The sequence below is a fragment of the Hyla sarda genome, unplaced genomic scaffold, assembly GCF_029499605.1.
Source record: "Hyla sarda isolate aHylSar1 unplaced genomic scaffold, aHylSar1.hap1 scaffold_388, whole genome shotgun sequence".
Classification (NCBI taxonomy): Eukaryota; Metazoa; Chordata; class Amphibia; order Anura; family Hylidae; genus Hyla; species Hyla sarda.
The window spans coordinates 270,001-283,830 of record NW_026610407.1 but is presented as its reverse complement, the minus strand read 5'-3'; the positions used below and the strand labels follow the sequence as shown (position 1 = coordinate 283,830).

Sequence of the window (13,830 nt, the reverse complement as noted above, 5' to 3'; positions counted from 1 at the left end):
ATGTAGCTGAGCTGTATGTGTACACAGTAGAGCTGTATATGTGTAATGTACATGTAGCTGAGCTGTATGTGTACACAGTAGAGCTGTATATGTGTAATGTGCATGTAGCTGAGCTGTATGTGTACACAGTAGAGCTGTATATGTGTAATGTACATGTAGCTGAGCTGTATGTGTACACAGTAGAGCTGTATATGTGTAATGTGCATGTAGCTGAGCTGTATGTGTACACAGTAGAGCTGTATATGTGTAATGTGCATGTAGCTGAGCTGTATGTGTGTAATGTACATGTAGCTGAGCTGTATGTGTACACAGTAGAGCTGTATATGTGTAATGTACATGTAGCTGAGCTGTATGTGTACACAGTAGAGCTGTATATGTGTAATGTGCATGTAGCTGAGCTGTATGTGTACACAGTAGAGCTGTATATGTGTAATGTACATGTAGCTGAGCTGTATGTGTACACAGAACTGTATATGTGTAATGTGCATGTAGCTGAGCTGTAGGTGTACACAGTAGAGCTGTATATGTGTAATGTACATGTAGCTGAGCTGTATGTGTACACAGTAGAGCTGTATATGTGTAATGTACATGTAGCTGAGCTGTATGTGTACACAGTAGAGCTGTATATGTGTAATGTGCATGTAGCTGAGCTGTATGTGTACACAGTAGAGCTGTATATGTGTAATGTAGCTGAGCTGTATGTGTACACAGTAGAGCTGTATGTGTAATGTAGCTGAGCTGTATGTGTACACAGTAGAGCTGTATATGTGTAATGTACATGTAGCTGAGCTGTATGTGTACACAGTAGTGCTGTATATGTGTAATGTAAATGTAGCTGAGCTGTATGTGTACACAGTAATGCTGTATATGTGTAATGTACATGTAGCTGAGCTGTATGTGTACACAGTAGAGCTGTATATGTGTAATGTACATGTAGCTGAGCTGTATGTGTACACAGTAGAGCTGTATATGTGTAATGTACATGTAGCTGAGCTGTATGTGTACACAGTAGAGCTGTATATGTGTAATGTGCATGTAGCTGAGCTGTATGTGTGTAATGTACATGTAGCTGAGCTATATGTGTACACAGTAGAGCTGTATGTGTAATGTACATGTAGCTGAGCTGTATGTGTGTACAGTAGAGCTGTATATGTGTAATGTACATGTAGCTGAGCTGTATGTGTAATGTGCATGTGGCTGAGCTGTATGTGTACACAGTAGAGCTGTATATGTGTAATGTGCATGTAGCTGAGCTGTATGTGTGTAATGTACATGTAGCTGAGCTATATGTGTACACAGTAGAGCTGTATATGTGTAATGTACATGTAGCTGAGCTGTATGTGTGTACAGTAGAGCTGTATATGTGTAATGTACATGTAGCTGAGCTGTATGTGTAATGTGCATGTGGCTGAGCTGTATGTGTACACAGTAGAGCTGTATGTGTAATGTGCATGTGGCTGAGCTGTATGTGTACACAGTAGAGCTGTATATGTGTAATGTACATGTAGCTGAGCTGTATGTGTACACAGTAGAGCTGTATATGTGTAATGTACATGTAGCTGAGCTGTATGTGTACACAGTAGAGCTGTATATGTGTAATGTACATGTAGCTGAGCTGTATGTGTACACAGTAGAGCTGTATATGTGTAATGTACATGTAGCTGAGCTGTATGTGTACACAGTAGAGCTGTATATGTGTAATGTACATGTAGCTGAGCTGTATGTGTACACAGTAGAGCTGTATATGTGTAATGTACATGTAGCTGAGCTGTATGTGTACACAGTAGAGCTGTATATGTGGATTGTACATGTAGCTGAGCTGTATGTGTACACAGTAGAGCTGTATATGTGTAATGTACATGTAGCTGAGCTGTATGTGTACACAGTAGAGCTGTATATGTGTAATGTACATGTAGCTGAGCTGTATGTGTACACAGTAGAGCTGTATATGTGTAATGTACATGTAGCTGAGCTGTATGTGTACACAGTAGAGCTGTATATGTGTAATGTACATGTAACTGAGCTGTATGTGTACACAGTAGAGCTGTATATGTGTAATGTGCATGTAGCTGAGCTGTATATGTGTAATGTACATGTAGCTGAGCTGTATGTGTACACAGTAGAGCTGTATATGTGTAATGTGCATGTAGCTGAGCTGTATGTGTACACAGTAGAGCTGTATATGTGTAATGTGCATGTGGCTGAGCTGTATGTGTACACAGTAGAGCTGTATATGTGTAATGTACATGTATCTGAGCTGTATGTGTACACAGTAGAGCTGTATATGTGTAATGTACATGTAGCTGAGCTGTATGTGTACACAGTAGAGCTGTATATGTGTAATGTACATGTAGCTGAGCTGTATGTGTACACAGTAGTGCTGTATATGTGTAATGTACATGTAGCTGAGCTGTATGTGTACACAGTAGAGCTGTATATGTGTAATGTGCATGTAGCTGAGCTGTATGTGTACACAGTAGAGCTGTATATGTGTAATGTGCATGTAGCTGAGCTGTATGTGTACACAGTAGAGCTGTATATGTGTAATGTACATGTAGCTGAGCTGTATGTGTACACAGTAGAGCTGTATATATGTAATGTACATGTAGCTGAGCTGTATGTGTACACAGTAGAGCTGTATATGTGTAATGTACATGTGGCTGAGCTGTATGTGTACACAGTAGAGCTGTATGTGTGTAATGTACATGTAGCTGAGCTGTATGTGTACACAGTAGAGCTGTATATGTGTAATGTACATGTGGCTGAGCTGTATGTGTACACAGTAGAGCTGTATATGTGTAATGTACATGTATCTGAGCTGTATGTGTACACAGTAGAGCTGTATATGTGTAATGTACATGTAGCTGAGCTGTATGTGTACACAGTAGAGCTGTATATGTGTAATGTACATGTAGCTGAGCTGTATGTGTACACAGTAGTGCTGTATATGTGTAATGTACATGTAGCTGAGCTGTATGTGTACACAGTAGAGCTGTATATGTGTAATGTGCATGTAGCTGAGCTGTATGTGTACACAGTAGAGCTGTATATGTGTAATGTGCATGTAGCTGAGCTGTATGTGTACACAGTAGAGCTGTATATGTGTAATGTACATGTAGCTGAGCTGTATGTGTACACAGTAGAGCTGTATATATGTAATGTACATGTAGCTGAGCTGTATGTGTACACAGTAGAGCTGTATATGTGTAATGTACATGTGGCTGAGCTGTATGTGTACACAGTAGAGCTGTATGTGTGTAATGTACATGTAGCTGAGCTGTATGTGTACACAGTAGAGCTGTATATGTGTAATGTACATGTGGCTGAGCTGTATGTGTACACAGTAGAGCTGTATATGTGTAATGTACATGTAGCTGAGCTGTATGTGTACACAGTAGAGCTGTATGTATAATGTGCCCTCGAGTCCATCATAATATATTGTTGGCGGGACATTTTCTATCCTCCTTCCAATTTCTGAGTTTAAAAAAAATAAAAAATAAATTCCACATTATTTCTTTTATTGTTAACAAAAAGAAAAGAAAATGACAAATTGTTACATAACAATAGTGAATTACAAACAAAGTCTATGAAAAAAAAAAAGAACAAGAAAAAAGAAATAGATAGGAAAAGAATTACACCAATGTTTACTGAACCCGGGGGACGCTGAGATATTGACGACTTCTCATATAGAAAAATGGATTTTAGGATCTGAGACCAAAAATAGACGTCAAGACGGGAAACGCTGGTCTAGGGTTTGTGATAAATAAAAGTATCTGCAGCGTCTTATGTTCAGAAGAGACGATCTTCAAGGGAGACGCGCGGATCCTGTCTGATGCCTTGAATTAAAGTCTCTATAATCATAATGAGAAGGGGGCGGAGACAACACTGACGCGTTACATTCCCTATATACAACGTCAGGGACAATATTACATTTATTATAAGTCCAGTGTGCGGAGATGAATATAAGAATAATAAATCATATAAGAGAGAAAACTTTTATTAACAATTGGTAACAAGTTTGGAGATGCAGTATATGATATATGTATAAATGTCAGATATCCTATGTACGTGGATAATATATAGATGTGATATCTGCATCATTTATTGCTCTGAATTGGCTTCTCTCCTGTGTGAATTCTTAGATGTCTAAGAAGATGTGATTTCAGAGCAAAACATTTCCCACATTCTAAACATGAAAATGGCTTCTCTCCTGTGTGAATTCTTAGATGTCTAAGAAGATGTGATTTCAGAGCAAAACATTTCCCACATTCTAAACATGAAAATGGCTTCTCCCCTGTGTGAGTTCTTTGATGTCTAACAAGACTTGATTTCACATTAAAACACTTTCTACATTCTGAACATGAAAATTGATTCTCCCCTGTGTGAGTTCTTTTATGTTGAACAAGATGTAATTTCTTAGTAAAACATTTCCCACATTCTGAGCATGAAAATGGCTTCTCCCCTGTGTGAGTTCTTTGATGTTTAACAAGACTTGATTTCTCAGTAAAACATTTTCCACATTCTGAGCATGAAAACGGCTTCTCCCCTGTGTGAGTTCTTTGATGTTTAACAAGACTTGATTTCACATTAAAACATTTTCCACATTCTGAACATGAAAATGGCTTCTCTCCTGTGTGAATTCTTTCATGTTGAAAAAGATTTGATTTTTGAGAGAAACATTTCCCACATTCTAAACATGAAAATGGTTTCTCCTCTGTGTGAGTTCTTTCATGTTGAACAAGAATTGATTTTTGAGAGAAACATTTCCCACATTCTGCACATGAAAATGGTTTCTCCCCTGTGTGAGTTCTTTGATGTTTAACAAGATATGACTTCACAGTAAAACATTTTCCACATTCTGAACATGAAAATGGCTTCACCTCTGTGTGAGTTATTTCATGTTTAGCAAGACTTGATTTTTGGGAAAAACATTTCCCACATTCTGCACATGAAAATGGTTTCTCCCCTGTGTGAGTTCTTTTATGTTTAACAAGATGTGGCTTCACAGTAAAACATTTTCCACATTCTGAACATGAAAATGGCTTCTCTCCTGTGTGAGTTCTTTGATGTGTAACAAGACTTGATTTAAAAGTAAAACATTTCCCACATTCTGAGCATGAATATGATTTCTTTCCTGTATGAGCTCGTTGATGTCCAACACCCCTTCTGTGACCTTTCTTTTGCTGAACATCCAGTGATGACTGAGAAGACAGGACCTGTATATAAGGATGAGATGACAGATCTTGGCTGTGAAGGGCTGAGGGTGTATCTGGGATAATGGAATGTTCTTCATATGTATCTTGTGTGATATCATCATCTGCTTTATAATCTGAAGATATAAGATTCTCCTCTGATCTCCTGGGACAAGAATCTGCAGAGAATAACACAGATTTTATTATCAGTATTAACCCCTTAACAACCCAGGATATTTAAGTTTTTGTGGTTTCATTTTTTCCTCCGCTCCTCATAGCAATAATAATTTTATTTTCCCATCTACACTGCATTTGAGAGCTTGTTGTTTTGTGGGACCGATCTTACATTGTATTAACTGTGCATTAAAATATAAGTCAGGTCCATACGATCACAGGAATATCTAATTTGCATAGTTTTTGTTACGCTTTACTACTTTTTAAAAACAATTACAACAAAAATAGCATCACATTTTTACAACAAAAAAGTGGAAATATTATTGGAGGGGTTAATTTAAATCTTTTGACATTTTTTTTTTTTTTACACATTTTGTATTTAGTCCAAACATTACCAATTAAACTTTCCACTACGTTCTGGAGGGGCCTGCAGAGCAAATTTGGCTCTTTTGTCTGGGCTATGGGTCGGTCGCGCATTCGAAGGGAAATACTTTATCGCCCTAAGGAGGCTGGGGGTGTGGGCCTGCCTGATTGCCGCCTGTATTATATGGCGGCGATGCACGCTCGCCTATTAGACATCTTGCACAATTCTGAGTCCAAGCTCTGGGTGCGTAACGCGCACACGGTTTCTCCTCTTTCTCTAGCCGGCCTTCCTTGGACGTGGCCTCCACCCCCACCCTCCTTGCCTCTTCTATCCTTCACTTCTAGACATACCTTTTCTGCCCTTCGGGGGTCCCTGTCTAGTGGGTCCATGGTGGAGCCTACGGGCCCCCTGTTACCTATCACAGATCACCCAGATTTCCCCCCGGGCGCCTCGACTCGTGGGTTCTTAGGTGGGGACAAGTCAAACCCTCTCCGTTTCACACATGTGCTCTCCTCCTCTGACCTACTACCCCTCTCTGACATACGCCCTGATCTAGTCTCTCGTGTACGGGCACCTTTTGAATATATACAGCTGCAACACTTTTATACCACCATACGGCGCTCTACGCGCTTACATAGACCACTGACACAGTTTGAACAGCTCTGTCTTCAGCCTCCCCTACCATCTCACACCATAGGCTTTCTCTATAGGATGCTACTATCCCGCTACTCCACTTCACTGCCTGCTTTTTGTGCTGCCTGGGAGTCGGAACTTAATACACAATTCACACCTGAGCAATGGCGGAAATGCTTCTACCTGTCTCACAAGTCGGTTATTGCTAATAGAACACAAGAAACTAACTACAAGATCCTTTCCCGGTGGTACCGTACTCCGGAGCAGCTGCACCGTTGGTTCCCCTCTGTTTCTGAGAATTGTTGGCGATGTGACCTCTCAGCTGGCACCATGCTGCACATTTGGTGGGACTGCCCTTCTCTGCGTCCCTTTTGGACTACGGTCCGCCAGGTAGTGGGTAAGATCACTGGTGTAGCTGTCCCGGACTCTCCTGAGGCCACTCTCTTATTTATGTTTGATATGTCCTCTTCTAGATATAAGAAGTCTCTCTTGCGATATTTACTGCAGGCGGCGAAGTCGGTTATTCCTCGCAAATGGAGATCTACTGTCTCCCCCACGATTGGTGAATGGATAGCGGAAGTAAACTACTTCCAACGTATGGAGGAACTAATTGCCTTGACCCCTGCAGAAAACGATCGTTATACTAAAACTTGGTTTGACTGGCTGTCTTTCCAGTCTACCCCTGAATATCGCACTCTGCTTTCCCCTCAGAACCCGGTGGCTCTTGTTCCTGGCCCCTCCGCCTGACTTCTTCTATCTTTTGTTCCCTCCCTCCTGTAGACTCCTACTTCTTTTCTCCTTTCCCTTGTCTTGTCCCCTTCTGTTGGTACCCTTGCGCCCTTCCTGTGCACATCTTGTTACCTGGTATTTGTTATCAGTTTCCTTACCCATGTTGCATAAGTGTCTGGCTGGACACATATTGGTTAATGTAATTTGAATTTCCAGTATGGCATACTTCTCTTTCTCAGCTTGAGGTTTACTTAGAGGCCTTATTGTTCCCTGATTGGGAGTTTTGGTGTTATGTAACGCCTGAACATGGACTTGTTCAGCACCTGTATTATTGTACGGTGATTGTACTTTGTTTATTTACTTGTTTATACTTGAAACTGAATAAAAATTTTAATTGGAAAAAAAATCTTGTTTCGTGCTAAGTATGGCTATCGGTTCGGGTACCAAGTGTCCAAGAATGGCTGAATCTAGTAGATAAAATAAAAAAATATGAATATTTGACGGCATAATCGTCAATTAAACAAACGCAGAGATGTAAAAAGCTATGGGAACAGTGGTAGACCGCAGAAGGTTATTAAAATGAGATGTTTCTGGGAAATGTTTTTTTTTTTCCAGTGCTCCAGGACAGGGGGGGGGATGGGATGTGTAATGTATTGGATTCTTGTTATCTCCTTTATCTTGTTTGTGATTTTTCTGTCAGTACGTGGATGGATGGGATCTTTTGATGGGATATTGTATGATCGTATATGTACTGTATTATTGACTTGTTTTGTTATTTAAAATTAAAAAAAGGATTAAAAAAAATTATTATAACTACATGCACCAAAATTAGTATATGTCAAATTGTCATTTTCTGACCCCCATAACTTTCTTTTTCCATATACGGGGACGTTTGAGGGTCATATTTTTTTGCGCCGTGGTTTGTAGTGTTTATCAATAAGATGTTTGTTTTGATGGGACTTTTTGTTCGCTTTTTATTATTTTTTATGGCATACAAAAATGCACAATTTTGGACTTTAGTATTTTTATACGTGTACACCATTGACCGTACAATTTCATTAACATTATTTTTTAATAGTTCAGACATTTAGACATGCAGCGATACCACATACGTTTATCTTTTATACATTATTTTATTTAAAAACATGGGAAAGGATGGGGGGATTCAAGCTCTTATTAAGGAAGGGGTTAAAGGAGTACTCTGGTGCAGAGTATTCCTGCTCCGTTCTGCCCGGGCTTAAAAAAAAATGAAAATAAACCATCACTCACCTTCCTGGGTTCCCGCGGAGCGCCACTACAGCTGATCGGTCCTCCGGTCCATCTTCTTCATACTTCCGGGTGAACAAAGCGTCACATGGCGCTCAGCCGGCCGCCGGCAGCCGCGATGTTCTGCCTCGGCCCATAATAGGCTGAGCGCAATGTGACGCTTAGTTACACACGGAAGTATGAAGAGGATGGACCGGAGGACTGATCAGCTGTAGTGGCGCTCCACGGTAACCCAGGGAGGTGAGAGATGGTTCATTTAAATTTTTTTTGCAGCCCGGGCAGGACGGAGCAGGAATACTCTGCACCAGAGTACTCCTTAAAATGTTTTTTTTACACTTTTTAATTTTTGTTATAGCTCCCATGAAGTATGTGCAGACTGCAGAGCATTGAACTCTAGGGTCTTACGCAGTGCACTTACACCCATGTGCATAGCAGTGCAGAGGCCCTGACTGGGAGGATCACCAAGACGCAGTCACTTACACACCCAGCGGGGGCAGCAGCACGAGCACAGCGCACTTTATGTCTCTGTGTGTGAACATTGGTGGCGGCTCTACTGGGCTGACAGGAAAAGATGGAGAGAGTACAGTACATGATCCTCCAGGGCAGGTTGAGCTCAGCGGGCTCCACAAAATGGTGGTGGTGGGGGGGATCCCAATCCCAATGCATTCCTCTACTGGGAACCTTAAAGGGGTACTCCGCCCACAGACATCTTATCCCCTATCCAAAAAATAGGGGATAAGATGTCTGATTGTGAGGGGACCGACGCGATCTCTGTGCAGCACCCGACGTTCTGAAAGGTTTTTTTTAGAATGCTTGGTTTTGGCGGCCGGAGATGTGACATCACGCCACGCCCCCTCACAAAGACATGAATGGAGGGGGCGTGGCATAAAGTCACATTCCGGCCTCCTAAACTCAGCATTGTTAACATACTGTTTAGAATGGCGGGTGCTGTATGGAGATCGCAGGGGGCCCAGCAGCGGGACCCCCCACAATCAGACATCTTATCCCCTATCTGTGGGCGGAGTAACACTTTAAACTTGAGCAGGTAACACCTCCTGAGCCACCCCGGATAGGGTAGGATGCTAGACTTGGGCAGAAGGACCTACCACACTACCCACCAGAAAAGGAAGAAAGGAAGGAGAAAGACAGAAGAGGAAAGGGTTAAAAGGAGGAGCCAAAAGTGCGGAGGACAGAAAAGAGGTGAAAGCTGAGGGAGAACCACACTGGGCCCCCCATACCTTATGGAACTTATCAGGGCACTTTCTTATTTAAATGGGTACTGTCAGATACAAAAACTTTTGATATGTTGTACAGCATGTATAACCAATAGGTTTTGTAATGGATTTCATTAGAAATGTTCAGTATTTCATACTGATAAATCCAGTCAAAGAACTGCCCCCCCCCCCCCGCCCGCCTGCTTGGACACATACTAGTCCTGCTGTGTCCATGAGTCATCACCTATGTCATGGACACACTTCCTTGATTGACAGCTGTGAGCGCTGGAAAACTCCTCTCACTGTCAGCTTGTGTCCCGCTACTGTCAGTGAGGACAAGCTGGGAGTTGTAGTTTTGCTAATGCTAGGGGAGATGTGAGCAGACAGCATACTGAGGGAGGGGGCGGAGACCTGCACAGTGAGGCCACGCCCCCTCCCTTTGAGAGGAATTCAGACTAGTGAGCAAAATTAAAAGTCTGTTCACAGAAAAGATACCAAGTCCAAACAAAAATTATAAATCACAGAATAGGACCTAAAACCAATATTTATAATCGTGCCCCTAAATAGAAGCCTAAAAGGTTTCATAAATGCTCAATGAGCCACAATACAAACACAAAATGACACACAGCAAATACATGTAGTAATAAGTGCTCATATAACCAGTACGTCTGATAAAGCGTATAACACTAAGCGTTAGGGATCGATCGATATCGTTTTTTTAGGGCCGATACCGATAATCGGTGCAGGTTAGGGCCGATAGCCGATAACTTATACTGATATTCCGGTATAAGTTATCGGCTATTTATCCCCCCTCGACACCGCTGCAGGTCATTGATTTAAAGCGGGCGCTTTAAATCAATGCACTGCGGTGGCTTTTGCAGTGCCATAGACCGCCGCCACCACCCGCTTCTCTCCCCCTACCTGTCAGGGTGGTCCGGGCCATCCATCCTCCCTTCCTGTAGTGTCTGGGGGCGTTCCGGGTGAAGAGTGAACTGGTCCGGGCTGTCCGTCTCCGGGGGTCATCTTCTCCACTCTGGGCAGGCTCCGGCCTAGTACGCTGCACAGACGCCGCTACGCAGTGACGCCTGTGCGCAGCGACGCACCTGACGTCACGGCGTAGTGGCGTCTATGCAGCGTACTAGGCCGGAGCCTGCCCGGAGTGGAGAAGAGGACCCACGGAGAAGGACAGCCCGGACCGGTGCACCCTCCACCCGGAACGGCCACGGACACTACAGGAAGGATGGATGGCCCGGACCACCCCCAGGACCACCCCCATTACGGGTAAGTTTTTTTTTTTTTATTGACTCGGAGGGTGGGGAAGGGGCCCGACGGTATAGCGGTATGGGCAAAAATCCATACCGGTATACCGCCCAGCACTACGCTACGGTGGGGGGGGGGTGCGGTGCGGCGGGTCAGGGGGGGGCAGTCGCGGTGCGGGGCATTATCGGCTTATCGGCAAGGTAATTGCCGATACCGATAATGCCCAAAATCGTGATTATCGGCCGATAATATGGGCCATACCGATAGTCGGTCGATCCCTACTAAGCGTGCTCTTCCCTGCATCGTACGGGCACCCCGCTTTGACCCTTGTAAGTACTGCTTTGTATCATTTTTTTTTATATTCCTGGCGGTCTGCGTTCTTGGTCCATTGCTGACCCATTATACTATATCTCTTGGCTCTTTTGTCTATAGGCAGCCCTGCATCAGCCTCTATGCAGCTTGTTGTGAGTATAGCCCCTTTCTCTTACATCCACATGGATTGGGTAAGCGCTATCATTATTAAGTATACAATATTTGTTTTCTCTTTTAGGTGTGATCCCCTATCCCTGTGATACGTTATGTGCTGTAGATAGGGTCTTGTGCTCTCTCTCCCTGTATGATCGGCATTGTCCAATACCAGGTTATCATCCCTGTCAGGGATAGGTTTTAAAAATCACACAATTTCTTTATATATATACATTGTATAAACTAATGGGGCTTTGTGCTGCAGGTATCTTGTTAGTTCTGACACCTATGTTTATTGTCTTACTGTGGTATTTTGTAACCTCTTACTCTGATTTACCCCTGATGAAGTTCCTTTGAGAACAGAAACACGTTGGGTAATTAAAAAAGGGGTGGTTTTCCACATACTAGTTATTGGTGTACAGTAATATAGAATTGCTATGCGATACCCGGGGAAGTGCATCTTCTGTTCCTCCCCCCAATTTTTTTTCATTTTATTCCCAGTGGTGGGATCATTTGCACATACACTGTATCCCCTATTATTTGGTGTGTAATTATTTTATTTACTTATTAAAAGTTATGTTTTAAGGTACCTACTCAGTTCGTTGCACTTTCAGTCACCCGTAGGTTTTGCTATTAGTCAGCGTATGACTTTATTTATATACGCTTAGTTCATTCAAAGCGTATAACACAGTACGTGCTGAAGATAAACAATCCACCCATGGTAATTGTATCGGAAACATATACAATACATTTATATATATATATATATATATATATATATATATATATATATATATACAGTGACCCCCCCCGACCTACGATGGCCCCGACATACGATAATTTCAACATACGATGGCCTCTCAGAGGCAGCACCAACATACGATGCTTTTGTATGTCGGGGCCATCGCATAAACGGCTATCCTGCAGCACAGACTGCTTCATCTGCCACCGGATAGCCGTTTAAGGTGCCCCGTGTGCTCCGGTGCTGGTCTCCTACCTGTCCTCGGGGCTCCGGCGCCTCCTCTTCGGGATCCTCTGCATGGTCGGCGCTCTCCATCGTCGTCATCACGTCGCTGCGCACGCCATCCCGGCATCCAATAGGAGCGGTGTGCATAGCGACGTGATGGCGGCGACGGAGAGTGAGGATCCCGGGGTAGCAGAGCGTCGGGGACACCCCGGGGACCCGGCGACAGCGATGGAGGGCGACATCCAGGGCAGCGGTGAAGGTCCGGAGCGGCGGGGAAACGTGAGTATAACCTCCAATACCAGTGGTCTTCAACCTGCGGACCTCCAGGTGTTACAATACTACAACTCCCAGCATGCCCGGACAGCCGTTGGCTGTCCGGGCATGCTGGGTGTTGTAGTTTTGAAACATCTGGAGGTCCGCAGGTTGTAGACCACTGTCCTATACTTTACATTGCACGGATCCCTCAACATACGATGGTTTCAACAAACGATGGTCCATTTGGAACGGATTACCATTGTATGTTGAGGGACCACTGTATATACAAACAAGAGGATCCACAATGATATTTCCTAGTAGACCCCTATCCCCCATAATAATTGTATCAGAAACATGTACAATACATATATATATATATATATATATACAAGAGGATCCACAATGATATTTCCTAGTAGACCCCTATCCCCCATGAGAATTGTATCAGAAACATATACAATACATATATATATATATATATACAAGAGGATCCACAATGATATTTCCTAGTAGACCCCTATCCCCCATGATAATTATATCAGAAACATATACAATACATATATATATATATACAAGAGGATCCACAATGATATTTCCTAGTAGACCCCTATCCCCCATAATAATTATATCAGAAACATATACAATACATATATATATATATATACACAAGAGGATCCACAATGATATTTCCTAGTAGACCCCTATCCCCCATGATAATTATATCAGAAACATATACAATACATATATATATATATATATACACAAGAGGATCCACAATGATATTTCCTAGTAGACCCATATCCCCCATGATAATTATATCAGAAACATATACAATACATATATATATATATATACAAGAGGATCCACAATGATATTTCCTAGTAGACCCCTATCCCCCATAATAATTATATCAGAAACATATACAATACATATATATATATATATACAAGAGGATCCACAATGATATTTCCTAGTAGACCCCTATCCCCCATAATAATTATATCAGAAACATATACAATACATATATATATATATACACAAGAGGATCCACAATGATATTTCCTAGTAGACCCCTATCCCCCATGATAATTATATCAGAAACATATACAATACATATATATATATATATATATACAAGAGGATCCACAATGATATTTCCTAGTAGACCCCTATCCCCCATGATAATTGTACCAGAAACATATACAATACATATATATATATATATATATATATATATACAAGAGGATCCACAATGATATTTCCTAGTAGACCCCTATCCCCCATGATAATTGTACCAGAAACATATACAAT

General features: G+C 42.2%; 1 protein-coding gene across 1 annotated transcript in view; it reads right to left on the bottom strand.

The window, feature by feature from the left end:
* Positions 1–4,011: 4,011 nt before the first annotated feature.
* LOC130332793 (zinc finger protein 436-like) overlaps positions 4,012–13,830 on the bottom strand; it is a 63,207-nt gene continuing 53,388 nt past the window's right edge. Inside the window, exon 5 of the mRNA XM_056553822.1 lies at positions 4,012–5,371. Within this exon, the coding sequence (XP_056409797.1) occupies positions 4,098–5,371 (1,274 nt within the window). The 3' untranslated portion in view covers positions 4,012–4,097. The remainder of the gene's footprint in view (positions 5,372–13,830) is intronic.